The 24,138-nt window shown below is 46.1% G+C and overlaps 3 protein-coding genes across 4 annotated transcripts in view; 2 read left to right on the top strand and 1 right to left on the bottom strand.

Annotated features, from left to right (window-relative positions):
- Positions 1-2,166: 2,166 nt before the first annotated feature.
- Positions 2,167-3,366, top strand: PPP1R35 (protein phosphatase 1 regulatory subunit 35). The gene is made up of 4 exons (XM_047089608.1): positions 2,167-2,480; positions 2,561-2,813; positions 2,892-3,028; positions 3,115-3,366. The coding sequence occupies exons 1-4, from the start codon at positions 2,244-2,246 to the stop codon at positions 3,286-3,288; spliced, it is 801 nt and encodes a 266-aa protein (XP_046945564.1). The 5' UTR covers positions 2,167-2,243; the 3' UTR covers positions 3,289-3,366.
- An 814-nt stretch (positions 3,367-4,180) lies between these two features.
- On the bottom strand, positions 4,181-9,908 carry MEPCE (methylphosphate capping enzyme). Its single transcript, XM_047089570.1, has 4 exons — positions 7,006-9,908; positions 5,212-5,430; positions 4,907-5,033; positions 4,181-4,783 (listed from the first exon to the last, which is right to left on the bottom strand). The coding sequence occupies exons 1-4, from the start codon at positions 8,674-8,676 to the stop codon at positions 4,731-4,733; spliced, it is 2,070 nt and encodes a 689-aa protein (XP_046945526.1). The 5' UTR covers positions 8,677-9,908; the 3' UTR covers positions 4,181-4,730.
- Positions 9,909-10,476: 568 nt separating this feature from the next.
- ZCWPW1 (zinc finger CW-type and PWWP domain containing 1) overlaps positions 10,477-24,138 on the top strand; it is a 30,923-nt gene continuing 17,261 nt past the window's right edge. Inside the window, exons 1-8 of one of the 2 annotated variants that reach the window (XM_047089578.1) lie at positions 10,478-10,629; positions 13,174-13,221; positions 16,860-16,918; positions 17,658-17,881; positions 18,301-18,379; positions 19,230-19,317; positions 19,823-19,980; positions 20,162-20,284. In XM_047089578.1, the coding sequence (XP_046945534.1) occupies positions 16,891-16,918; positions 17,658-17,881; positions 18,301-18,379; positions 19,230-19,317; positions 19,823-19,980; positions 20,162-20,284 (700 nt within the window). In that variant the 5' untranslated portion in view covers positions 10,478-10,629; positions 13,174-13,221; positions 16,860-16,890. Of the gene's footprint in view, positions 10,630-13,173; positions 13,222-16,859; positions 16,919-17,657; positions 17,882-18,300; positions 18,380-19,229; positions 19,318-19,822; positions 19,981-20,161; positions 20,285-24,138 lie in introns of both variants that reach the window. The other variant, XM_047089579.1, reaches the window with a different exon arrangement.

Below are 24,138 nucleotides of genomic sequence, written 5' to 3'. Positions count from 1 at the left end.
CTACTAGGTGAAAATTCCAGTTCTGATACTATTAACATATGTATGTTTTGTCCTACACATTTTTACCTATTTCCCACATGACTACTGAATATAACTTAAGACTTTAGGGCAGGTGTTTTTTTTTTTTTTTTTTAATGGCAGTTAATTTTGTCCTTAGGGTAGATCTTTGGGATGTACAGTTAAATTTATGTGTTTTCAAGTCATTCAGAAAAGTTCCCTTCCGTATTAAGTTAGGCCACCATGTAGAATCACATTTAGGTTCATTTATTTCATTTTACTTTCAACTTTTAGGGATTGATTTTTAAAAAATATTTTTTATTTTTTGAGAGAAAGAGAGCGAGCATGAGCAGGGGAGGGGCAGAGAGAGATGGGGAGAGAGGATCCAAAGCAGGCTCTGTGCTGACAGTAGAGAGCCGGATGCGGGGCTTGAACTCACTAACTGTTACATCATGACCTGAGCCGGAATCAAGAGTCTGACCTTAAGGGACTGAGCCACCCAGATGCCCCATAGGGACTGATTTTTAAAAATTAATTTTTGTCATATAGCTATGGAAAACATAGGCTTCAAAGTCAAACACACAAAACAAAGTATATCAAAGTCTAGCCTCTTTTGCTTTCATTTTGTTCGCTCCTTCTTACAAAGTTTTTGAGTTATATTTCCACTTAAAAAAAAACGCAGGAATTTACATTTGTACCTCCCCACTCCGTCACAAATGAATAGTAGAGGAATTTGTATACTTTCCTGCTGAAGACAGGATAGCCTCTAGTGTTTCACCCCTGAGATCCTCAGAAACATTTTTTTCGTTTTTTTTTTTTTTTTAAATGCACGTAGCTATCTATGCCTTCTACCGGATCTTCCACAGCAGTTTTCAGTAAGATAAAGCATGTGAAAACACTCAAACTGCAAAGTGGCAGACAAATGTGCCTGTTGACGGAGTAATAACCCACCTGGGGAGAACCTCAAGCGTCATGAGCCCAACTTAGCACATTTTACACAAGACAAAAGAGGCTCACAGAACTGAGAGGACCTGCCCCAAGGAACACAGGAAACGGGCAAGGGATCCAATCTCCTGCCCTGCAATCCCCCCGAGCCTTTTTTTTTTTTTTCTTTTTAAAAACTGTACTCAACATACAGGTAACTATTTTTATTTATTTATTTTTTATTTGAGAGAGAGAGAGAGACTGTGCGCGAGGAGGGGAGAGGGGCAGAGGGAGAGAGAGAATCTCAAGCAGCTCCACACTCAGCGGAGAGCCCCACCCCTGCTGGATCCCACAACCGTGGGATCATGACCTGGGTCGAAATCAAGAGTGGGTCGCGCCCCTACAGACACCAATTTTAAATTTTTTTTTTCAACGTTTATTTATTTTTGGGACAGAGAGAGACAGAGCATGAACAGGGGAGGGGCAGAGAGAGAGGGAGACACAGAATCGGAAACAGGCTCCAGGCTCTGAGCCATCAGCCCAGAGCCTGACGCGGGGCTCGAACTCACACACCGCGAGATCGTGACCTGGCTGAAGTCGGACGCTTAACCGACTGCGCCACCCAGGCGCCCCAAACAGACACCAATTTTAAAGAGACGAATATTTTAGAGAGCCCTCGAAGGGGAAAAAGTCACAAACGGCTGCAAGGCTGAACGAGGCAGTTCTTGCCGAGGCAACCATGAACGCCCAGAGTCCCGGGAAGAAGTCGGGTCTGGGGGGTCAGAGAGCTTCTCCCTCACTCATACTGGGAAGCTCCCGTCGCAGTTGGCAGGCGACGAAACACACGGAGATGCTGTGAAGGCACCGAGTAGGGAGGGCCGACGTGGGGGCGCCTGACCGTTCAGTTAAAGCTGTCCCATTTGGCATAAAAGACTTGACACACGCACACTCCGGCTTCGAGCAGAAGTCAGATCAAGACTGCAGGAAAAAGACGCCACATCCAGGTTTCCAAAGAAGAAATGGTCCTCGTGAGGACCCGTAGGGCCGCCACGGGCTCCAGTTCTGAAACTTTGGCTTAGGGGTGGGGCCGAGGTTTTGTGGGCGGAAGCCCTCGGGGAGACAGGGAGGGGAGTAACGGAAATGACGCTTAGAAGCGCCGATGGGGTGGGGCAGGGGCTGGTCTTTCCGCCCTGTTTGGGTAGGGGCAAGCGGTTTCCGGTAGCGGCGTCTGGAAGGGGAGGGGCGGGGGAGAGGGGGCGGTGAGTTTGTGTTCTGTGACCCCCTGGCCTCCAGAGACCTTGCACTCTGGTAGCCAGACCAAGATGATGGGCTGTGAGGAGCCAGGGCTGGAATTGGTCGAAGGGGAGGAGGCCGTGGCGGCCCCAGGGCCACCCCCGGAACCGCGCGCCCCGGAGCCCAGAGCCCCAGTTCCCGAGCCTGGCCTGGACTTGAGCCTGAGCCTGAGCCCGCGGTCCGAGACCCCCGAACGTCCGACCTACAGCCCTGGGCGGCGGAAGGGGCGGGCGGACCGGCGGGGCGGGGCCCGCAAGGGGCGGCAGGTGAGCTGGGGGAAGGCCTGCCCGCCAGCCCGCAGACGAGCCCGCCCCCACCTCTTCACCGCCCCACTCTCTGCTCCCAGGTACGCTTTCGCTTGGCACCGCTCTCCCCTGTGCGGTCCGAGCCGCTGCTGGCCGCCGCCGCACCCAGCGAGAAGCTCTCGGCGCCGCAGGACCTGGGGGCACCCGCGCAGCAGAGCAGCCTGGCATTGAGTCTCGAGTTGCAGGCCGCGCGGGCTGCAGCCGAGGGCCAGTTCGATGCCGCGAAGGCCGTGGAGGAACAGCTGAGAAAGTCGTTCCAGACCCGCTGCGGCCTGGAGGAGAGCGTGGCCGAGGGTGAGAGAGAGATGGCCGACGGGGCGCGGGAGTGGGGTTGAGAGGCGCCGCTCACCTCCGCTCCCCCTGCGGTCTCAGGGCTGAACGTGCCGCGCTCCAAGCGGCTCTTCCGAGACCTGGTGAGCCTGCAGGTGCCGGAGGAACAGGTTCTGAACGCGGCGCTGAGGGAGAAACTGGCGCTCCTACCACCGCAGGCCCGAGCCCCGCCCCCAAAGGTGAGGGACCTGGGCTTGAGTTTCGGCCTTGTGCCCTCCTCCCCTTCCCGAGTGTAACCTCACTTTGGGCTCCCAATTCCCAACAGGAGCCACCTGGGCCAGGGCCAGACAGGACCATCCTTTGTGACCCAGAAACATTATTTTATGAGTCTCCACACCTGACCGTGGACGGTCTGCCTCCTCTGCGTCTCCAACTCCGGCCCCGCCCTTCAGAAGATACCTTCCTCATGCACCGGACACTGAGGCGATGGGAAGCGTAGACGTGAAGGCTCCCGGGATTGCTAGTTCGTATATTTGTGTTAAAAACTTTTTCAGAATAAAGTGGCTTTGCTAACAAATGGGACTCTTCTTGGGAGCCTTAAAATGAGGTCAAGCCTCAGGTTGGAAGCTGTCTGGAAGTCAAGTTTTTGGTCTTTTAGGAACTTGGTAGTGCTAGCAAGTTAACACTGTCCCACCCTCCCCACCCCCTTCAGTCACAGACACTGCATTTGTTCCTTTGCGCTTATTTCGGGTCACTTTAACATGTGGGTCTCAGTCTGTAACCCTTTAGGGAGGCCTTCTTCCCTAAAGGCTCAAGGAGCCTGCAAGGCAACTAGCCATTCACACCCAGTTATTTAAATTAATTCCTTGCTTCGACCTCTTAGAGCCTTCTCAGCTAGTTTCACCACATCCACGAGAGCTCAATAGTTGTTGAATGAATATTCCAAGTTCCAGAAACAGCTTGACAAGCTGCTAAGAGCTTCATGTTAAATTGCCTATTCATCTAGTTGCACATTACGAAACAGGTGGGTGGGTAATCCTGGAGCAGGTGGGCAGTCTGGTCCATACTGCCTTTTTTCTAGTTCTACTTCAACTCCACTGTTCATTTTTCCTAAGTTGTAAATTTGCCTCTGTCCAAAGCTCCCACAAAATAATTTTTGTCAATGAGATTTTTTGGGGAGGGGAGATGGCCTCTTTTCTCAATTTCCACTTAAGAATTCACATTATACCCCTTCTTCCAGACTAGAGTTCTGTGTGTGGATGTCACTAGCATTCAACACTCACTGAAAACTCTGTCCTCTTCCTTGAGACTCTATTTGGGCAGAGGAAGCACAGGTTCTACTGGGAAGCACCATCCCTTCCCCACCAACTAGAAAGTGCCAGAAACCAGCATGGGGGCCACTGCCCTGAACATCAATTTATTGTGCTGTTCTTACATTCCAGACCCAACCCCCTCTCCCAATGGGGGTCAGCAGAGGGAACGATTTTCACAGTACCTGCATGCTTCCCTGCCAAACTTCCCCCTCTTAACCCTCAGTCCATCTATCTGTGGTCCACTGAAACGCAGCTAGGGACAAGGGCTGAGGACAAATGGGAATCTCCTTTGGAGAACAGAAGGAAGAGGCTAGAGAACTTGATACCCCCCACCTCCCATACCCGAGGAGAACAGGTCAGCAAACAGTCCATGCCATCCAGCCCAGTAAGCTGGGGGGTGGTGGGGAAGGGTGGAGAGGAAGATGTCAGTAACTCCAGCACGGATGGGCTTGCTGCAGAGGTGGAGGGAGGAGGCTGGGGCAGCAACATAGGAGAAGCTTTCTTTGTAGATCCGAGAAAGGAAACGATTTTTGGAGCCAAAAAGGAAAGACCTTGGGGTACTTTCCTTTTCCCCCAGGTCCTTAAGAGCAGTGGGTAGCTTCTTCACACTTTCTGTTCAGGGGGCCACTTAGTGGCTGGGGGAACGGGCCTTGTGGAACAGGTACACAGAACGCTGGAAGCCTGAGGAGAGAGTATGCAATTAGTAGGGGTTGGCAGGACTTCAAGACTCAACAGGGTCTGTAGCTTTCTTTCAGGGCCAGCCTCGACATCCCTCCCCATTCTCACCAAATCAGCCAACCTTACCTCTGGAGGTGTTGTGGGGTGTAGCCACAAGCTCATAGCTGGAGAAGCCCACCTCTGGGGAGGTCAGGTAGGAAGTGAACTGCTCTGGCCTCAGCTGGATTCGATAGTAGTTCTTATAGATTGTTTCCTAGGGAGAAGGGCAGGGGACCACTTCAGTTTGCTGGCTTTTCCCTGGCGTGGAATGATGCCCACCCAGGGGGCCTATTCACCTTGTTCAGAAAGTACTTCTCTTTCTGCTTCCTTGAGGCCTTTCTTGTCTCAACTAAAGGAAGGATATCCCAATTTCCACCAAAATCCCAACTCACCGAGAGAGTCTTTCTCTTGCCATAAGATGACCAAGGTTGGGGTTCTAAGACCAGGATGCCCCCAGGACGTAGATGCCGGTAGATCCTGCGAAACATGCGCTTTAGCCCCTCATCTCCCCAATTCAGGTGCACCCACTTGGTGAGGCTGAGGCAGAGCACAACATCATACTCGGGTGTTTGGGCCTCCACCAGCTCATCTCGATCCAGGACATAGTTACCCTGAGGGCAAGAATTGGGAGCAAGGTCAACAGAGGCAATAAAAGAACCACTGCCCCCACACAACCCACCCTGTAGCCTCTAAGACAGAAAGTCCTACAGCCTCACCTTAGCCCTTGGCCACAATCTTCTCTGACACTTGTGAGACTAACTCCCAAATGGTGCCCTCTTTGAGTCTCATTTTCTTTTTTTCTTTTTGTAAAGTTTATTTATTTTGAGAGAGAAAGGGAGGGAGAGAGCGAGCAGGGAGGGGCAGAGAGAGAGAGGGAGAGAGAGAATCACAAGCAGGTTCTGCACTGCCAGCACAGAGCCCAACACGGGGCTTGAACTCACAAACTGTGAGATCACGACCTGAGCCAAATTCCAGAGTCAGACTTTAACTGACTGAGCCACCCAGGCACCGCCCCCCTCCCCAAGTTTGTTTTTTTTTTTTCCTTTAACTTTAGGTAGGCTTCACATCCAACATGGGGCTTGAACTCACAACCTGGAGACCAAGAGTCCCATGCTGTATCGACTGAGCCAGCTTGGGGGCCCCAAGTCTCATTTTCTTGCTTTCCACCCTCCTGCCCTTTTCTGTTGGTGGTAAGCCAAACATAAAAAAGGAGCCTGAATAATTTTAAACTGAGCAAATTACCCACAAGGTCTCCAAAACTGGTGTGAAACTTCACAGAAAAAACACAGGTTCTCTGGAGACTCCATCCAGTACTTATTCCCACCCCACAAACATTGATCTGGGAGACCACTCAAGTCAGCTGAGTGACTCAACATTGCAAAAGGACCTAACTCAGGTTTGAAAGGGAACCTGTAGTTCCTTCCCGGTAGTTGAAGCTGGCAGAGTTCCAGGCCTGTTTCCTTTCTCTGAGAGAAGTGAAGAGCCCCATCCTTTAGGAAACCTTTTCTAGATGATAAGCTCATCAACACCCTCTGCAAAGTCCATTCTTGCAGGCTTAACCCAACACATTGCCAACTGTTCCTGCAGACGGCCTAACTGGAATGTTTTATGGAGAGCTATGTGCAGTCAGGAGACAGACACTGAAGACACAATACCCCCCTCCTCCTGCAGAGGACTTTGACTCTTCCCCATTCCACCATCTAGGGTCAACATGAGATGATCTAAGGCCAAGACACTTCGGGTCCTGATCACCAACACTCTTCAACCAAATCTGGATCTAAGTCCCTCTCAAAATATTAGTCAGCCACTACCCTCCTCCTCCTCCCACCCCAAGACATTCCATGTCTGACACCTATCCCTTCATGCACCTTCATTCAGTGGGTTGGAGAGCAAACTTTCGGTCTGGATTACAGGCCAGGCCGGGAGCAGGGCAAAAGGAGTCAGACCCCATCTTGGGGCCAGCAGTCATGACAAAGGAGCCCAGGTAGAGCCCCCAGCTTTCCAGATTATAGGAAAGTGCCACTCAGCAGAGGCAGTCACAGATTCAGACCCCTCTCTTGATCTGGTTCTCCCAGCAAGGAGTGCATGCAGAAATCCCTCTGGGTCATAACTTTCCTCTGTTTTGTTCCTATTTAATCTCATCTTCACACCTGGCCCCTATCCCAAGAGCCTTCAGACCCCCTTACCGTGACGAAGACAACATTGTTGGGGAAGACTGATGTGTCTGCTCCATCCAAGGGCACTTGGGGTGCAGCAATGGGACCCCGGCTAGCTGTCAGTGAGGCTGGGAAGCAGCTTCTCTTTCGGACGGTTGTGGTCCCTTCCTCACTCTCTGACCCTGGGTCCCCCTCAGAAGTCTGGGGTGGCAGACGCAGCTCCTCTGACAGGTAGTGTCGGATGTTTTGGCGGGCAGAGTGGATGAGCCGGGAATCGATATCCAGGCCCACCATGAGGGATGGGCCCCACTTACAGGCAATGCTCAGGGTCAGGTGGCCCACATTGCAGCCCAGATCTAGGACGTCCCGACCCCGAAACCACTCAGGCTTCAACACTCGCAGGCGCCCATCCTCACAGGAAGGATTGCGGTAACCATAGTACTTGCAATAATTCCCATACTGGAACTTGCACTGTTGCTTTTTGAAGATTGCTGCAGGTAGTGGGTAGAGGTGGTGGTGGTGGCGGCCTCCCCCACTCCCCCGGCCCTTTTCCTTGGGAACCTGGCCTCCACCCCTGGCCCCTGCCTCTGACTTGCTGGAAGTCCTGCGACGTTTGCGATGTCGTGAGGAGGAAGACGGGGGTGCAGAGGTAACTGAGGCAGCTGGAGGGGCTGAAAGGGAGCCTGAGGGACCCTGTAGGGCAGATGGAAGGGGAGACACGACCTCATCCCTGCAGTTGATGGCTGTGTTGAGTTCATAGGGCTGGGGGGCATCCCGGTTCTGGCCCCTATGCCGCTGCTGCTGTGTGGCGCCCTCCCCATGGAGTGAGGGAGTGAGGGGGGCTGTGGGAAGTACAGAGTGGCTATCATTCCCTCCAGATGCCTGCTGCTGCTGGTGGTGCTGTCCCCGGTGTCTATGCCGCTTCCGACCAGTCTTGAGTGGCGATGCAAGTACTACCTGGGCCTCATCAGTGCAAGTATTGAGACTGAGCGGGTCAGTAATATCTTTGGGGATGAGGATCTCCACTGGATCTCGCCCTTTGGCCGGAAGTGGAGATGACTTAGGGGTCTCTGCATTGAGTGCGCGGCTCACTTCCTCATCCAGGAGACTATTCAGGTTCAGTGGATCAAAGATATTGCCTCCCAGGAGAAAGTTGGAGGGTAACACAGAATCACAGTCCGAATTAACCCGCCTGCGCCTCTTGAAGGCTGGATGTTTGAAGCCTCCACCACCCCCTCCTACATTACAACTATTTCTCCTTTTGCCCCCACCTCCCCCAGGGGGCCGGTGGGGCTGATAGCCATTACGGGGCCGAGGAGGGGCAGGGGGACCCAGTTCTGTTCCGCCCCCTCCCCGTCGCTCCTCCCCGACGTCAGGGGGAGCGGCTCGCCCGTGGGGATCGGACAAGCGGGCCTCCCCGTGCGACTGCGCCTGGGGGCTGTCCCCTCGATGCTGCTGCGAGTGGCCTCCCCGAGTGGATGTAGCCCCAGGACTCTCCTTGCCAGCCCCAGAAGCCGGGGCCCCCGCCGAATGAGCGCGCGAGCCCGGCCCACGCTGCGTCCCGCCGCAGAGCTCCCCGGAGGCGGCCTCTCGGTGCGGTTGCACCGTGGGGCCGCCCCCTCCGCCCGACTCATCTTTGAGCGGCGGCGGCGGCGGGGCCGGCACCAGAAACGGCTCCTTCTCCGCCGCCATCTCGATCATTTCCTCCCCTTATTCCGTCCCAGGCGAGGGCAACGAAGAGGGGACTAGGGGGCTTAACCCCCTCCCTAGAGCCCGCTCTCTTCCCCCCGCCTTCCCCGAGTGCGCGCGCAGCTCTGCTCTTCTCGCCTGGTCTCGCGCCTCCCCCGAAGCGCGCCCCACTCGCCCGCGAGACCAAAACAAGATGCCCGCGAGAACCGAACAACTCGAGGAGTCAACCGCGCGTGCGCCGAGCTCTTTCTCCTCTACCACTACCGCTTCGCCGCGAGCGCGCACTGCTAGAGCGCGTTCCTCTTGCCCCTGAACCACGCATGCGCACTCCGCCACCACCCTGGTTGCGCGCGCATCAGAGTACGAACCAACTTAACGGCTCTGGGAGTTTAAATATAGCCCCTCAGCCCTCCCCAAAGCCCACCACCCCAAATTGACACCCTACTTCCCTTCGCAGCTATGTCCGTCCCTACTGATATCCTTTGTCTCTGCCGCGCGATCCCACCCACCGTAGGCGGGGGACGGGGAGCTGGTGTGAAAAGGTCTCCTTGACACCCGACCCTTGTTCCTGAGGAATGAGTCTCAGCGGTCTCCGCCCGGCTCTAAACCCAGCAACCTCCCTACCCCGCCTCCTTCCTCCCCCTGGCGGGCAGCGCCTGCGCACACCCTTTGGGCTTGCGCGGGTAGAAACAGCACGTGCTGGAGATGACACCCCGCCCTCCACCCTTAGAGGCGGGAACTGTTACGTCGCTTCCTCAGATTTGGTTCACGCAAGCGCGTCAGCACGATCCGAAGGGGCGTGGCCAAAAGAGCGGGGCGGACCTCATGAATTATTCATATTTGGTCCCCCCCCCACCCCCACCCCCGCCTACCTACTTAGAAAGGCTTCCGAGGGAACGGAGGGGTAAACCTAAAAGTAGAGGAAGAGAAGGAGAGGAGCGTACAGACGGCTTTCCTACAAACTGTCCTCAGCGAAATACAATAAGTCATTGTAACTCACCCCCCTGAGAAATATTCTCTGCTGAACTGAAAAAAAAAAAAAAAAAAGGCACTAAAACAGCCGATGTTGTCCAACTTCCTCTTCCCCCGAAACGGCCGAGTCGTTCTCTCGCTCCTCCGCCTTTCCCCAATCGCGATCACCTGAGGACACCACGCCCTCCTTTTCGCCTCCACACTTACAGCCCTGGCACCAACACCCCCTCCCACCACCCAACGCCTGTGTGCGATCCCCCCAGCCCTCGGACTGCGACCCGACGCCCACCACGGCCACCAATAGCAGTACACCCCCTACTATCACCGCCACCTCGCACGCAGGCCTTCCCAAGCACACGGTGTCTTCGTGCAGCCTTATATAAAAACGAGTGTGGGCGGGGAAGAGGGTTGGTCTGCTTTGGGCCCCCTGCCTCGGCCAATGGGGAAGAAGCTATTCGGCGCCCTTTCCACAGGTTGCGCGTTCTCCCTGCCGCCAGGGCTTAGGGAGCGGGTCCTGGTGGCAGAGAAGGCGGGAGAGGCGAGAGTGGGCTTGCGGATAGTCTCAACTAAAATATCAATATAGGGCGTGGAGGAAACTAAAAGTTAGATTAGGAATCAAGAAACGAAAGGAGGAAGGAAAAGGCAGTATGGGACAGACGGAAAAGTTAGTAAACGGAAGATGTGCTTCACGAACGATCAGGCGCTGCTCCTGTCGCCTAAGAAAGTGAGGCCATCGAGGATTATGGGATTTGTAGTTTTACGTGTCATTTGGTTGGAAGATGGCGGAAATGACAGCTGCGCAAACGCAGAAGCAGCTTCAGCTGCGCTTGCGCTTCAGTCCCCGGACCACTCCCCTGGGGTGGGAACGGTGCTCGTGCGTGGCCTCGCGCCTTTCCTTGTTGGCGGGAAAACTGAGCCGAGGTTGGGGGGCTTGCAGAACTGCTGCAGTGGCTCACTCTGCTCCTCGTCTTTAGGCCCTCCTTGCTCCAGAAGGTAGCTGGCTCTTCTCTGGTTGTAGATGAAAGGGCTGGGCTCTGCTAGCCCTCTGTCTCCTGAGGAGAAGTTTTCTCTTGAGGGCGACAACGAACTCTTACCCCTCCTTAGAATCTCCACCCCCCCGCCCGCAAACCTACCCTCAACAAACAAAAGTAATCCAATATCCTGGAGGGCAAGGACGGAGTGAGCGGGAATGAGGATTCTGGTGCTTCCTTCAGGGGTGGGGGTGCGGGCTCAGGCGGGAAGCTGAGGGAAATAATCTCCTGGGGCGGGGTGTTCTTGAGGTGGAAGAGAAGCTGGAAAGGTACTGTTTTACCCATTGAGGGGAATCAAGGACTTTTGACTCTGGTAACTCCGATATTAATTGCTGCCCTTAAGAGAGAATTGGTGAGAGAAAAGAGGGAAAATGGGGATCACCAAGAGTTCTAACCGCAGGTTTGAAAGGCGGAGTTAGAGTTTCAGACCTTGGCACCCATGTGAGGGGAGATGGAGCGGGGATTTAGGGGTTCCTGGGAATGTGAAAACAACACACAAAGGCGGATGTGAGGTGGGTAAGGGGCACCTGTGGAAGTGTTGCCGTCGGCAGACAGCAAGGTTTAGAATATCAGCACTCAGGAAAGAAAGCCTGTGTTTTGGTGCTTAGTGGCCATATCTTTGTGCTTCCTTGCCCTTTGAACTAATAAGCTTTAGTTCACCATGAATTTATTTTTTAAAGAGCTTATTTATTTTGAGAGAGGGCATGCGTGGGCGCACGTGTGGGGGAGGGGCAGAGAGGGAGAGAGAATCCCAAGCAGGCTTGAGGTGAGGATGGGGAGGTGGGGTGGAGGGTGTTTGAATCTCATGAGCTGTGAGGTCATGACCTAAGCCGAAATCTAGAGAGGGGGGCTTAACTGACTGAGCGACCCAGGCACCCCCCCCCCACTCCCCCATTAATTTATTGATAGGATCTGTACAAGGTTTAGTTCAGGTAGTTCAGTAAATATCTTGTTATGTTAGGTATGGGTAGTGAAAGTAGCTGGAATCCTGTTTTTACACTCTTGTGAAATCGTGCTTGCTGAGGAAGAAAAAAAAGGAAAGGCGGGGGAAGGAAATAAACTCTATGGTTCTTAATGGTGGCATGAGTTGCCTGACTAGCTCAGTTGATAAGAAGAGTATGAGACCCTTAATGGTGGCATGAAAGTAAGCAGGGGTCCACGTGCCATTAGACATTAATGCCAAAAGGAAATCAGACTCAGCATAAAGGAGATTTAAAAAAAAATTTTTATGTTTGTTTTTGAGAGAGACAGAGCATGAGTGGGGGAAGGGCAGAGAGAGACAGAGACACAGAATCTGAAGCAGGCTCCAGGTTCCAAGCTGTCAGCAACAAGCCTGAGGCAGGGCTCAAAACCCATGAACCTCAAGATCATGAACTAGAGTTGGAAGCCTAACTGACTAAGCCACCCAGGCGCCCAAACATAAAGGAGATTTTAAATATACTTTTCTAGGTTCATGGAGTCTGTGTGGACTGTGTGTCTGAGGACAATTCTAACAGGTTTGCTTTTATTCTCTTCAACCAAGGAGTCCAGGAACAATATAAAGAGGGAATAACTGGGTAGTTAAGAGAAATTTGTGAACACATTCTAAGTGGGGGGAGGGGGATTAATGGTTTTGGAAAAATATTGACAAGACTGAATTGTTGTTTAGCTAGATCAGTTCTCAAGCTTATTGGTCTCGGAACCCTCTTGTGTTCTTAAAAGTTACAAAGGACTCCAAAGATTGGTTAATAGCTATGTATCTTTTATTTATGTTGATATTAACATATTAGAATAAACGGGGAAAATTTTAAATTATTAATTTTAAAATCATAAGTTATAATTAATAGTAAATGATAATGATATGTTGACCTAAATAACTTTATGGAAAACATATTTTTCCTAAATGAAAGAAAATTTAGTGCAAAGAATGGTGGTGTTTTACAGTTTTGCAAGTCTCTTTCATGTCTGGCTAATAGAAGACAGCTGGATTTTCATCTGTTTCTGATTTCAGTCTGTTATGATATCTTGTTTTGGTTGAAATGTATGAGAAAATCCAGCCTAATACAGATAAGCAGTTGGAACAGGGAGGGGGCCCCCAGGGGTCTTTGGATCACACTATGAAAACTGCTGAAGGAGATGATTTCAACTTAAAATCACTGATGTTCTAAGCGAAAGAAAACTTACTCTTTTTTGGAACACCTCATTCGCCTTACCTTGGTTCCCTTCATTCATTATTTCTAAGTTCTTTTTCTGTTCTTATTCATCCTCCTTTCTTCTGTTGAGTGGCGGATCTGACTTATGGAACTTTCTTTTACTTTCATACTTAAAACTTTGTTGAATTTTCTCCCTCTCTGTTTCGTTTGAAGTAAAAACAAAAACAAAACCCCTCAAATGTTCTAGAGCCCCCAGTTATTTAGTAGCTAGTCAGAATGAAAGTTGGTGGTATTTTGTGTGCTTATTAACTGTCTGGTTTTAAAAATCTCTCTCTCTCTCTTTGTGCTTTGTTTTAATATTCCTCATGTGGAAGGAGAAAATTCATCTGGAACAGAGGACCAGAGACTTGAGTTGTCATAAAGTGAGTGACTCCTGGCTTTTCTTTCTCTATTAAACAGGTTAGAGATTTTCTTTAAAAGTAATGTTCTTCATCACATCCTCCACTCTAGATTAAGGGGAACTATTATGTATCACTGCTTATAGATTTACTTTATTTTGTTAAGGATCCATGATTTTATCCAGTTGGCTGGAGCTCCAGTAACACACTTTGGCCTAGAGAGGTCAGTATAGGTTTAGATAATGATTTGAACCTAAATACTGGAAAATTTTTGCATTTTTAGGTGGATCAAAACACTCTAAGGAATTTGGAATTTAAAAAAAATCACTCTTGAAGTGGTAATATAGGCATGTTACAAAATGCTAGAGATATAGAAAGGGGTGTATTAAAAAGCACCCCCAGCCACCCAGTTCTACTCCCTAGAGGTTAGTGTCTTGTGTATTCTTCCATAGATAGTTTGTGGATAAGTTTAAGCATATTAGGTAGATATACATTAAAAAAAATCAAATTTTGTCATTTCAAATACACTAATTTTCATTTTGCTTTTCCCCTTTTAGTATAGCTCATCTTGTAATTTATATTACCTTCATAGGGACTTCTCATGATCTTTTTTAGAATTCTGGAGTCTGGAAGAAAATGTATTTGCCATTTTTGATCAAATTAATATTCATTTTCAGCCTAACTGTATTCAGTTTTTAGCTTCTATTTAGAATTATCAGAAAGAATACCAATTTGCTGCAGTGTTTCTCCCTCAATATCCCACTTGCCTTTTTTCCTAGAGTAAATAGACTTAGGGGGTTGGTGGTGATGAGTTAAGATGGAAACAGTGAAAAAAATATGTTGCCCTCAATATATAGGAAAGGTAGTTGCTGCAGAACAGCACATCTGAATTATTCACATTTATAGAAGACAAGGAACAAAAAAATATCAAAAGATAGTTTGAAAATACATTTAGCCATGCTGTGGACACACTAAGTCAAGCCCCCAGTACCTTTTGAATTCACCTTGGGATCTAGAGAGAGGAACTCTATACCCTGAGCAACCAAATGTTCACTATAATTTGGTCATTTGAAGGTCTTAAATTTTTCACCTTTAAAGGGACGTAGATGGATAGATAGATAGATAGATAGATATCTCATATATAAGATCCATTTTATGCTACTTTTGTGTCTGTTTATAATGGGAGATGATAGAGATGGAAGACTGAGTTTCAGGTCCAGGGCCTTCAAATTACTCAAAACCAACAGCCAGAAATAAGATCATTGAGAAGAATAGATGTGTTATTAGTAGAATTTAGAGGCAAAAGTCTGGGTTCATCCTGTCTCTACCATTTATTAACACTGAGGCTTTGGGAAAATCACTTAACTGCTTTTTGCCTATTTTTTTGATCTGTAAAAAGGTGAGCTGGCATTTTATGACCTCTGCGGACCCTCCCAGAGGTACAATGCTTGTTATAATTGTTATAAAAATAAGAATGGCTTATATGCTTTAAGCCTAAAGAAAACTGGGTAGAAGAGTTATAAGAAGTTTAAGCTGATAAAACAAACATATTTTTCTTCTAATTAGTAGAAATAGTATCAATAGTGGAAGTGTAAACTGGAAAAAAATGTATAAATAATTGCAACTTCACAAGAGGAATCTTGGCACTCTGCTGGGCCACGAATGGCTCATAACTGTGTGGAGACAAATCTCTTCAGCCTTTTGTGTGACTAGATGTCTCCCCATTCCCAACCCTCAGTTGTCTATCACTGTGAAAGGCCTGGTCCTTAAATCCAAGGTATCTGGAAACAGAATTTTCTGTGTATTTCAATGTGTAATTTTAATGTGTGCTTTCCACATGTGCTATAATATCAAAATGGTTGTGAAGCACTGAATTAGACTCTTGGGATATAGCATACCATAGTTAATAGCGTAAACTTTAAAATCAGGAGGGTTCAGGGGCGCCTGGGTGGTTCAGTCTGTTAAGCGTCTGACTTCGGCTCAGGTCATGATCTTACGGTTCGTGGGTTCAAGCCCCGCATCAGACTCTGTGCTGACAGCTCAGAGTCTGGAGCCTGCTTCGGATTCTATGTCTCCCTCTCTGACCCTCCCCCTTCATGCTCTGTCTCTCTCTGTCTCAAAAATAAATAAACGTTAAAAAAATTAAAAAAAAAATAAAATCAGGAGGGTTCAAATCCTGAATTACTATTTATCAGTTACCTATTATCTCTAAGTCCCTCTAAGCCTAAATTTCTCCAAGTGTAAAAAAGTACCTATCTCATAGATTTACTGGGAGAATTAAGTGAGATGACATATGTAAAGGATAAAGAATATGGTTGATGCTCAGTAAGTGTCACCTATTATTATTAGTCACGATTTTGATGGTGATAATGAAGCATACTGATGTAGCATAGAACATCTGCAAGTAGATAGATAGTTTCAGGATATAGAGTGGAAAGTATTAGATGCCTATGACTAGCTTCTCTGGGGATGGCTGCTGGTTACCAAATATTTCTGAGCCTTGAATAGGGATTGCTAGAATATAGCACATTGGAAAATTTATTGGACTAGAAGATCTAAGTAAAGATTATAGTGATGTTAAAAAGGGGGTTAAAAAGGGGGTTCTTTATGCATAGGGACCTCTGAATTAGGTCAGAGAATTGCCAGATTATTTGTGTTTTAAGTATTTAGGAAAACCTTGTGAGATGAGTTTATCCTTTTGAAGAACACTCTCACTTTTTAACTCTCAGGACTGTTCATACTGCTGCTGCTGCTGCTGCTACTACTACTACTACTACTTTTTATACTTCCATCTATTAAAAACAGGCCCAAAACTCAGTTGGTTATGTTAAGCCCATGTCACCAAACCAAGACTAAACAGTTTTGGCTCTCCCAGAAATAGAATTTTGGTTTATAGTCAATCAGGAATCACTTGATCAGCACTATTTAGGTAATCTGCCTAATAGACCCCTATCATCTCCTGTAGGAAAGTAGACTTGCAATAGGTAATTTGCTTGTTTGCCTAGTGTAACTTCCTTGTTCCAGCTCCCTTCTGCCTGTAAAAACTCTTTCATTAAAAAAAATTTTTTTTAAATGTTTATTTTTGAGACAGAGCATGAGCGGGGGAAGGGCAGAAAGAGAGGGAGACACAGAATCTGAAGCAGGCTCCAGGCTCTAAGCTGTGAGCACAGGACCCAATATGGGTCTCTAACCCACAAACCACGAGATCATGACCTGAGCCGAAGTTGGATGCTTAACCGACTGAGCCACCCAGGTGCCCCTAAAAGTCTTTCATTTTGTACAGCTCCTCAGAGTTCTTTCTATCTGTTAGGTCAGATGCTTCCCAATTCATGAATCACTGAATGAAGCCAATAAGATCTTCAACATTTACTCAGTGAATTTTTTTTAACACACCACTACCACTACTGACAAGTGCCGACCTTACGTTGGACATGACTCTAGGCACTTAAAACATGAAGGAATGTTGCTAATCTTTAAAACAGTAACTCTCATTATCCCCTGGCATGTGATTGGCACTGCTGAGGAGGTAAAAGTACAAGAGGGCAGAAAATGTAGTACAGCAGTCCCAGGTAAAGATCCTAAGCCCAACAAGATAGAGAGAGAAGAAAGTTTAAAATCAAGTTCAATCAAAGTCACAGCAGTTAATTTCTTTTTTCTAACAGAGGCACAAAGAAAGTGTAGCTTCTGAGCTAAATGATGGCAACGTTGCAGAGTAAAGAAGGTGAGTCAAGGATGAGGGAGATTCATTTTTTTGTACATTTCCCTCATTTTTTCCTTCTTTCTCAGTCCCTGGTAATGTAGATACACTTCCCACCAAAGGGAAGCTCAGTCTATATATATTTGGTATACACTTTGTTAAAGTTACTACTTTTCTAGAAACTTTGAGTGAAATATATACAACTTAGAAGCAGTCTAGCTCAAGAAATATATGAACTCATAGGGAGACAAAAGACATTTAAATATCTATAATACAAATTCGAATGTGATAAATGCCAGCAGAGAAGTATTAAATGTTATGGAAGTTCAGAAGAAAGAGATACTGTTTATACCTGGGAGGATCAGTGTAATTTTCATTGCACTAGTTTTTTTTTCTTTCAACTTCCTGATTTCCTGTAAAATTTTCTTTAAAGTTAAATGAACAAATTTTTAAAGTTTCACATTTGAATAATTCAGCTTTCTGTATGTTTATATTTGTCACCTTTTAATTACTCAGTAGTTTGTAAACTTGGCTGAATAATCTAGGTGGCCTTGCAAAATGACAGATTCCTCAGCCTCACTCCCAACTGTTTGTTTAGAATTTAAGGGGTGGGGTGGGGTGGGAAAGGAGAGGCCTAGTAATCTGATTTTGTTAAAAGCTCTCTCCAGGTAATTCTGATATGGCCAGTCAATGGGCAGTGCAGACATTTTCTGTGCTAGACTCTATGTTTCATAAATCCATTTGATGATCAAATTTCTTTCAGAACATGGGAAGGGGTCAAAGAAAACCTTCGCCCCACCTGTACAAAAAATGCATAGCCTGATGTGCTATAGCCCTAACTCACCCAAGGAGGAGACCCTGGGGATCAGTTCCTCAAAGGACAGGTTAGAGAAGAAGGAGGAGAAAGCAACCACAGAAAATGGTCCAAGCAGTGGCCAGGAGAAAAAAGGAAAGGCTAAAGACAAGAAAGCAGAGAAGAAAGTAAAGGTATCAGTCTCATTGATGGGTTCTAGTGGGACAGTTTCTTCTAGACATCCAGTCTAGACAGTCTTTTCATGTAGGGGAACTTTACCCTGTACTTTAAGTTTTTTTATTCCTTTCTTGGGGGTTCTATTTTCTTAAAGAGGTGAAAAATGTTTTGAAGAAAGCCTTTAGCTGGAAATAATAGGTGGGTAGGGATTGAGGTGGAATGGAGGTGAAAGTAAATGTGGTCAGAGGCTTTATAAAATTTTCCTTTTCTTTGACTCCTTTATTCCCAGGAAGTCTGAGACAGAGTTTATAGAATCCTTAGGGACAATACCTTCATGCTCTCAGCCTTGTGAACTTACTGGCTGATCTAAAGGCTGGTCAGAGAGGAGACCTGGGAAAAGATGAATGGTTTTCCTTCTCTGCCCTTATCTCTGCAGGAAAAATTAAGTCTCACCAATGCAGAATTTGAGGAGATTGTCCAGATTGTGCTACGGAAGTCCCTCCAGGAGTGTTTGGGTATGGCTTATAGTGAGAGAAAAAGAGTTTCAGTTAGACAAACTGTTATCTGAAGGGGTAGAGTAAATTGACAGCTTTTCTCCTTCCCTTCAGTTTCCTATAAGTAAGGAAATATTAGATGGCTTTGAAATATTTTTAAATATTTCATCTATCAACAGGACTATAGCTAAACTACCTTATGAGGTACAGACTTCTAGAAAAATAGATTAAGTTGAAATAGATTACGTTGACTTCAGAATATAAATACAGTCTCAGATAGTTTTTTCAAGTGTAACTTAAATTCACTTTCACATGTTTACAATCTACTTAGAAAAGATAAATTGTATTTACTAGATTTGAAGAACTTAGTTTCCATCTACCCTTGTGTATTTGTTTCCAATACTGTTTTAACATATGCTCAGGGATTTGATTTTTGGAATAAAGAACTCTACAGTGTACACCCTGAGGATTTTGCCATATGTCCTGAGGCTAAGGAGAATAGTCTGATGTTTTCAGCTATTCTTAGGTGTACTTCTATTCCAAGAGAAAGTTTGAGGAACAAATGGTCTAAAACACATTACGTAAGATTTCTTTTATGTACACAAAATAAAATTGACATTACTTGGCTATCCTGGAGCAAGGCGGATCAATCTGGAAAGACTTGCCAAAAGATACAGATTTGTAGTTTTTCCTGAGAATTTTAAGGCTTAAAGGTCTATTATCAGACAAAACTCCAAAGATGGACTCTTCTAGGCATCATTTTAACGGAAGGTTGCAGTTTGGAAATAATGGAGTCATTATTTTCTTTAATTGCTTCTCTGCTTATAGTATTTTGTTTTGGGAGAGATGGGATCTAGCCTTGATTTTTCAGAGACTTCCTGTGCCCAGCCCATAAGACGTACCCAATTAGACAAGGAACCAGGAATTGCTTCCTCTACTGATAATGATAATGCTGATGGGTAAGTTTATCCCAGTGAGGCAAGTTGATCACAGGGTAGATTTAGCATTGGTAAATGGTTATCTAGTCATTTTCTTTATATTTTATTTTATTTTTGAGAGAGAAAGAGAGAGAGTGAGCAGGGGAGGGGCAGAGGGAGAGGGAGACACAGAATCTGAAGCAGGCTCCAGGCTCTGAACTGTCAGCACAGAGCTGGATGCGGCGCCCAATCCCACAAGCCATGAGATCATGACCTGAGGTGAAGTAAGACACTTAACTGACAGCCACCCAGGTGATCCAAGTCTATCTAGTCATTTTCGTATCTCTATGGATTTCTCTCAGCTCAGGACAGATACCTGTTTGAACTGGGAAGAGTAGGCAAATAGATGGATAAGATGGCCTCTGGAGGCTGTGGAGAGCCTAGGATTTTTCTATACTCCTGACTTTTATCCTTGGGTTTTTTCAAACAAAGGTATGACAAATGGCTCCTTTTTGCCTTTTCATTAAAAAGAAAATCTTATTTTCAGAGAGAAGGTAATGGTACCTCATATTCTAGAGATTTCAGCCACTAAGGAAGCTGGAGTGACCTCTGTGATAGAGACATCCAAGCCAGGCCAGCCAGATCCTCCACCTTCTGAGAAGAAATTCAATAGATTCTCCTTAAGCAAAGGAAAGAAAGGAGCCCGTAAGTATAGTCAGATATACTTTGACATCTGGCTCAAGTACTTATTCCACAAAATTAGGGAATGGGACAGTGGGCAGGCTGAAAATTTTCAACCCAGGTCTTGAAACTATTAGATTATGATCCTTCTTCCTTATTTCACTGGCCCTCACTATCTATAGAGTGTTTTGTTTTATCTTCCCAGAAGATGAGAAAATGGAGAAAGCCCAAAGTGGACGTGAGCCCAGACAGAAAGCTCAACTGAAAAAAACAGTTCAAAATCATTCTCAGATCAGAAACCAACAAAAAGGAGAAGGCAGTGGTTTTGGTGAGTTCAGCATGATTTGGAAAACGTACCTGGGCTTGAAAATTGGAGATGGAGGACAGAGGCAAGGGTTAGGTTGCTAGAGGAAATTCTGCAAACACAATAATTTATCTCTCACAGCTACTTGTAAGAGATACACTGCTGTGGAAGAGAAGGCTTTCATTTATTCAGTTATTTGGTCATATAATCCATAGTTGTTGGATGCCTACTGTGTACCAGGCATTTTAGGATGTGCTGAGTAAATGTAGAATAAATTAATATATGCCTGTTGGAAGGGAAATAGGCTTGTGAGGAAGGCAAAAAATAAAGCTACAAGGTGGGAGTAGACTTGAAAAAGTTTCCAAGAAAAGATACTACTTTTTTCTTTTTTGATTTAACTTTATTTTTTATTTTTTAAAATTTATATCCAAATTAGTTAGTATATAGTGAAGCAACAAGAAAAGATAGTACTTGAGCCATGTGTTGGAAGTATCATTTAGTAGGGTGAACTGAGGTGGGGATGAAGGTCAGAGTGATATTTATTGGCAAAGTTATGGAGGAGAGCTAATGATTGTAGCTTTTAGGTACCTTGCGGGGGATAGAATGTTGTAGGGGGAGATAAGGTTATAGGCATGCAAGGGCCAGATCATAAAAGGCCTTACATGCCAGGCTAAGGAATTTGAATTTTATTTTAAAGGTAAAGAGGAACCATTGACCTCTTTAGGGGAAAGTTGGTAAGATTTGTATTTTAGAAAGCTCATTGTGCCACTGGCATGGGAGATGGATTAGTGGGAGCATGACTAGACCCACAGAAATAGTGATCTAAACAAGGGAGATAAGCAGTAGCAGTGAAGAGGAAGAGACACATTTGAGATCTTTAGGAGGAAAGATCAGTATGATATGGTTACCAGTGGGATCTGAGGATGATCCTGTTTTCTGACCTAAGTGCTTGAAAGAACCATTATTTGAAATGGAGAATATAGAAGAAAGGGCACATTTTCAGACAGTGAATTAGCTTTGGACAAGTTAGAGGGTCTGTGATGAGCTTTTGCATCTAAGAAAGAGGTCTGGGCTGGAAATACAGGTTTGGGAATCATCTGCATCAGTAAGAATGGATGAAATTTTCTAAGAGGAGGGTGTGGAGTGCAAAGAGAAGAGCAATGAATAGAAAACCCATAATGTTTAGGGGGAACATAATGTTTAGGGTTAAGCAGAGGAAGAGCTGCATAGGAAGAAAACTAAGAACTAAGAGAAAACTCAGAAAGGTAGAATCTAGGAGAGTATGGCATCACAGATGCCAGGGGAGGAGAGAATGTCAAGAAAGAGGGAGTGTTTAGCCTTGTGCTGCTACAGAGACATCAAAGAGGATAAAAATTTGAAAATGCTCAATGATATTACAGGTAGGAAGTCATGAAAAGTCAGAAAGACGGGACACAGAATTTGAAGCAGGCTCCAATCTCTGAAGTGTCAGCACAGAGCCTGATGCAGGGCTTGAACTCACAAACGGCAAGATCGTGACCTGAGCTGAAGTCAGATGCTTAACCAACTGAGCCACCCAGGCGCCCCTAATTTATTTTATATTTTAATGTTTATTTATTTTTGAGAGAGATTGAGTGAGGGAGGGGCAGAGAGAAAGGGGGACAGAGGATCCGAAGTGGGCTCTGCGCTGACAGCTGAGAATCTGATGCGGGGCTCAAAGTCACGAACCGTGAGATCATGGCCTGAGCCAAAGTCAGATGCTTAACCACTTAACCGACTGAGCTACCCAGGTACCCCTTTAAGCTTTCTTTAAAAAAAAAAAAAAGAGACTTGGCCTGTGTGTCATGAGCATATGAATAAGTTGAGGGAAAATTATTTATAAAGGAGGAGAGAGTGAAGGGAATGAGAAGAGAGCCAGAGGGTTTATTCTTACTCAGAAAGGACACCTTAGCCTTTGACATTGGATGGAGGGCAGATAAACATTTATTCTTTTAACAATAGTTATTAATGCCTTATGTTCTATTCCAGGCATTGTGCTAGGTACTGGAAATATAGTGGTGAAAAAAAAAGATAATCCTTTCTTTCATAGAATTTACCATTTTAGTGTTGCAGGTGATAAACAAATATAGAAAATAACCATGGTAATATGGGGAAATTTTAAAGTGTTTTTCTTTTAAATTTTATTTATTTTGAGAGAGAGAGAGGGGGAGAGAGAATCCCAAGCAGAGAATCTCTGTACTACCAGCACAGAGCTCGAACTCACAGTGAGATCATGACCTGAGCCAAAACCAAGAATTGGATGCTTAATTGATTGAGTCACCCAGCTGCCCCAGTATTGGGAAATTTTAAAATGAGAAATAAAATATATTAGACAATATGTTAGTAAGTTTAAAATTTTGAAAATAAATACACTTAACAATCTGGGGGGAAACAGGCTTGCACCAAAAACAGGCTTGTGCATACTTGAAAGAAAACTCTAGGAAGACTATGTAGACATCACACAAGATAGTCCAAGGCAGTAAACTACTTTGTGTGTTATAATAACATGGTAACATAAGGAGCCAGAGATGTACGTCTAATTTGGGAAGTTGGGCGGCCTGGATGATGCCATTCCATCTCTTGCACCTCTTGGTATGAGGGCAAGGATTGGATTTTTCACTGGGAGATGGAAAGTCCACTCCTTTGGCAGTGCTTGTTGAGTCGAATTGTGATTGTCGTGAATGTGTAAGCCTCTTGCTATAAATGAACCACTCTTCCTGTTTCTTACAGTTGTCAGGGAGAGATGAGTCCTCCCACAGTAGGAAATAGAAGGGGCGGTATCTGATAAATACAATCAGTTTGGGTGAAGTGAAGGAAAAGAATGGAATGTCATGGCAGGAAATAACAGAGACCTAATCAAGATTGGGCCAGTCAGGGAACACACTTGTAAGGAAATGACATTTAAGCTGAAATCTGAAGGAGGAGTAGGATGCGGAGAAAGAATTTAGGGAAGGTGCAGTTTGGCATATTCCAGGTTTTGAAAGGAAGCCAGTATGATTGGAGTTCGAGACCAAGGGGAAGTAAGGCAAGAAAGTGGCTCTGGATTAATGTACAAAGTAAGAATTTTAAGTGCATTGGGAGCCACTGATGAGGTTTTGTTTTTTTTTTTTAATGTTTATTCATTTTTTTAGAGAGAGAGAGTGAGTAGGGGAGGGGCAGGGAGAGAGGGGACAGAGGATACAAAGCAGGCACTGTGCTGACAGCAGCAAGCCTGGTGCGGGGGTCAAACTCACAGACCATGACCTGAGCTGAAGCTGGACACTTAACCAACTAAACCACCCAGGTGCTCCGAGTGGGGCTGACATGATCAAATTAATGTTCTAAAAGACTCCCTTTGTGATTAATTGAAAAATGAAGTATGTAGTGACAAGAGTAGACAAGTGAGTCCTAGAATTAGATACTTTGGTGGCTTAGATGAGGATGTTGAAAGTGGAAACAGAAGTGGATGGTTTTAAGATATGTTTTGTATGTAAACTTGTCAGAACTTGGTAATGAATTGGATATGGGGGGAGGTGAGAGAGAGGCAAGAATATGTTAAGATGATCAGTTTCTGGCTTGAGCAGTTACTTGAGAAGGGTGAGGAAAAGTAGAGAAAGAACAAATTTGTGAGGTAAGATCAAGCACTTGGGTTTGGGCCCATTAGGTTTGAGCTCTTTGTGACACATCCAAATGGTGATTTCAAAGAGTAAAGTGGCTGTAGGAATCTGGAACTCAGAACAAAAGCTAGATGTATCATTCATCTGTATGTGGTCAGACATGAAGATGGGTTTCAAACCTATAGGAGTGGGTGAGTTTGCTTCAGGAAAAGTGTAGCATGGGGAACTAAGGCTGTGACTGGGCTTTGGAACCCCAGGGTTTAG

The sequence above is a fragment of the Lynx rufus genome, unplaced genomic scaffold (assembly GCF_022079265.1).
Source record: "Lynx rufus isolate CCGP_SWC_20201006 ecotype Redwood Valley unplaced genomic scaffold, mLynRuf1.p SCAF_27, whole genome shotgun sequence".
Classification (NCBI taxonomy): domain Eukaryota; kingdom Metazoa; phylum Chordata; class Mammalia; order Carnivora; family Felidae; genus Lynx; species Lynx rufus.
This window is presented reverse-complemented; position numbering and strand designations above follow the sequence as displayed.

What these genes read in the sequence shown, in the direction of transcription:
- MEPCE (XM_047089570.1), bottom strand. Translation starts at nt 8,676, where the DNA reads ATGATCGAGATGGCGGCGGAGAAGGAGCCGTTTCTGGTGCCGGCCCCG. An exon ending in ACAATGTTGTCTTCGTCACG is followed by an intron (nt 5,431 to 7,005) that starts GTAAGGGGGTCT and finishes TCTTGCCCTCAG; the next exon opens with GGTAACTATGTCCTGGATCG. An exon ending in GCAAGAGAAAGACTCTCTCG is followed by an intron (nt 5,034 to 5,211) that starts GTGAGTTGGGAT and finishes CCTTCTCCCTAG; the next exon opens with GAAACAATCTATAAGAACTA.
- PPP1R35 (XM_047089608.1), top strand. Translation starts at nt 2,244, where the DNA reads ATGATGGGCTGTGAGGAGCCAGGGCTGGAATTGGTCGAAGGGGAGGAG. An exon ending in GGAGGAGAGCGTGGCCGAGG is followed by an intron (nt 2,814 to 2,891) that starts GTGAGAGAGAGA and finishes CTGCGGTCTCAG; the next exon opens with GGCTGAACGTGCCGCGCTCC. An exon ending in CCCGAGCCCCGCCCCCAAAG is followed by an intron (nt 3,029 to 3,114) that starts GTGAGGGACCTG and finishes AATTCCCAACAG; the next exon opens with GAGCCACCTGGGCCAGGGCC.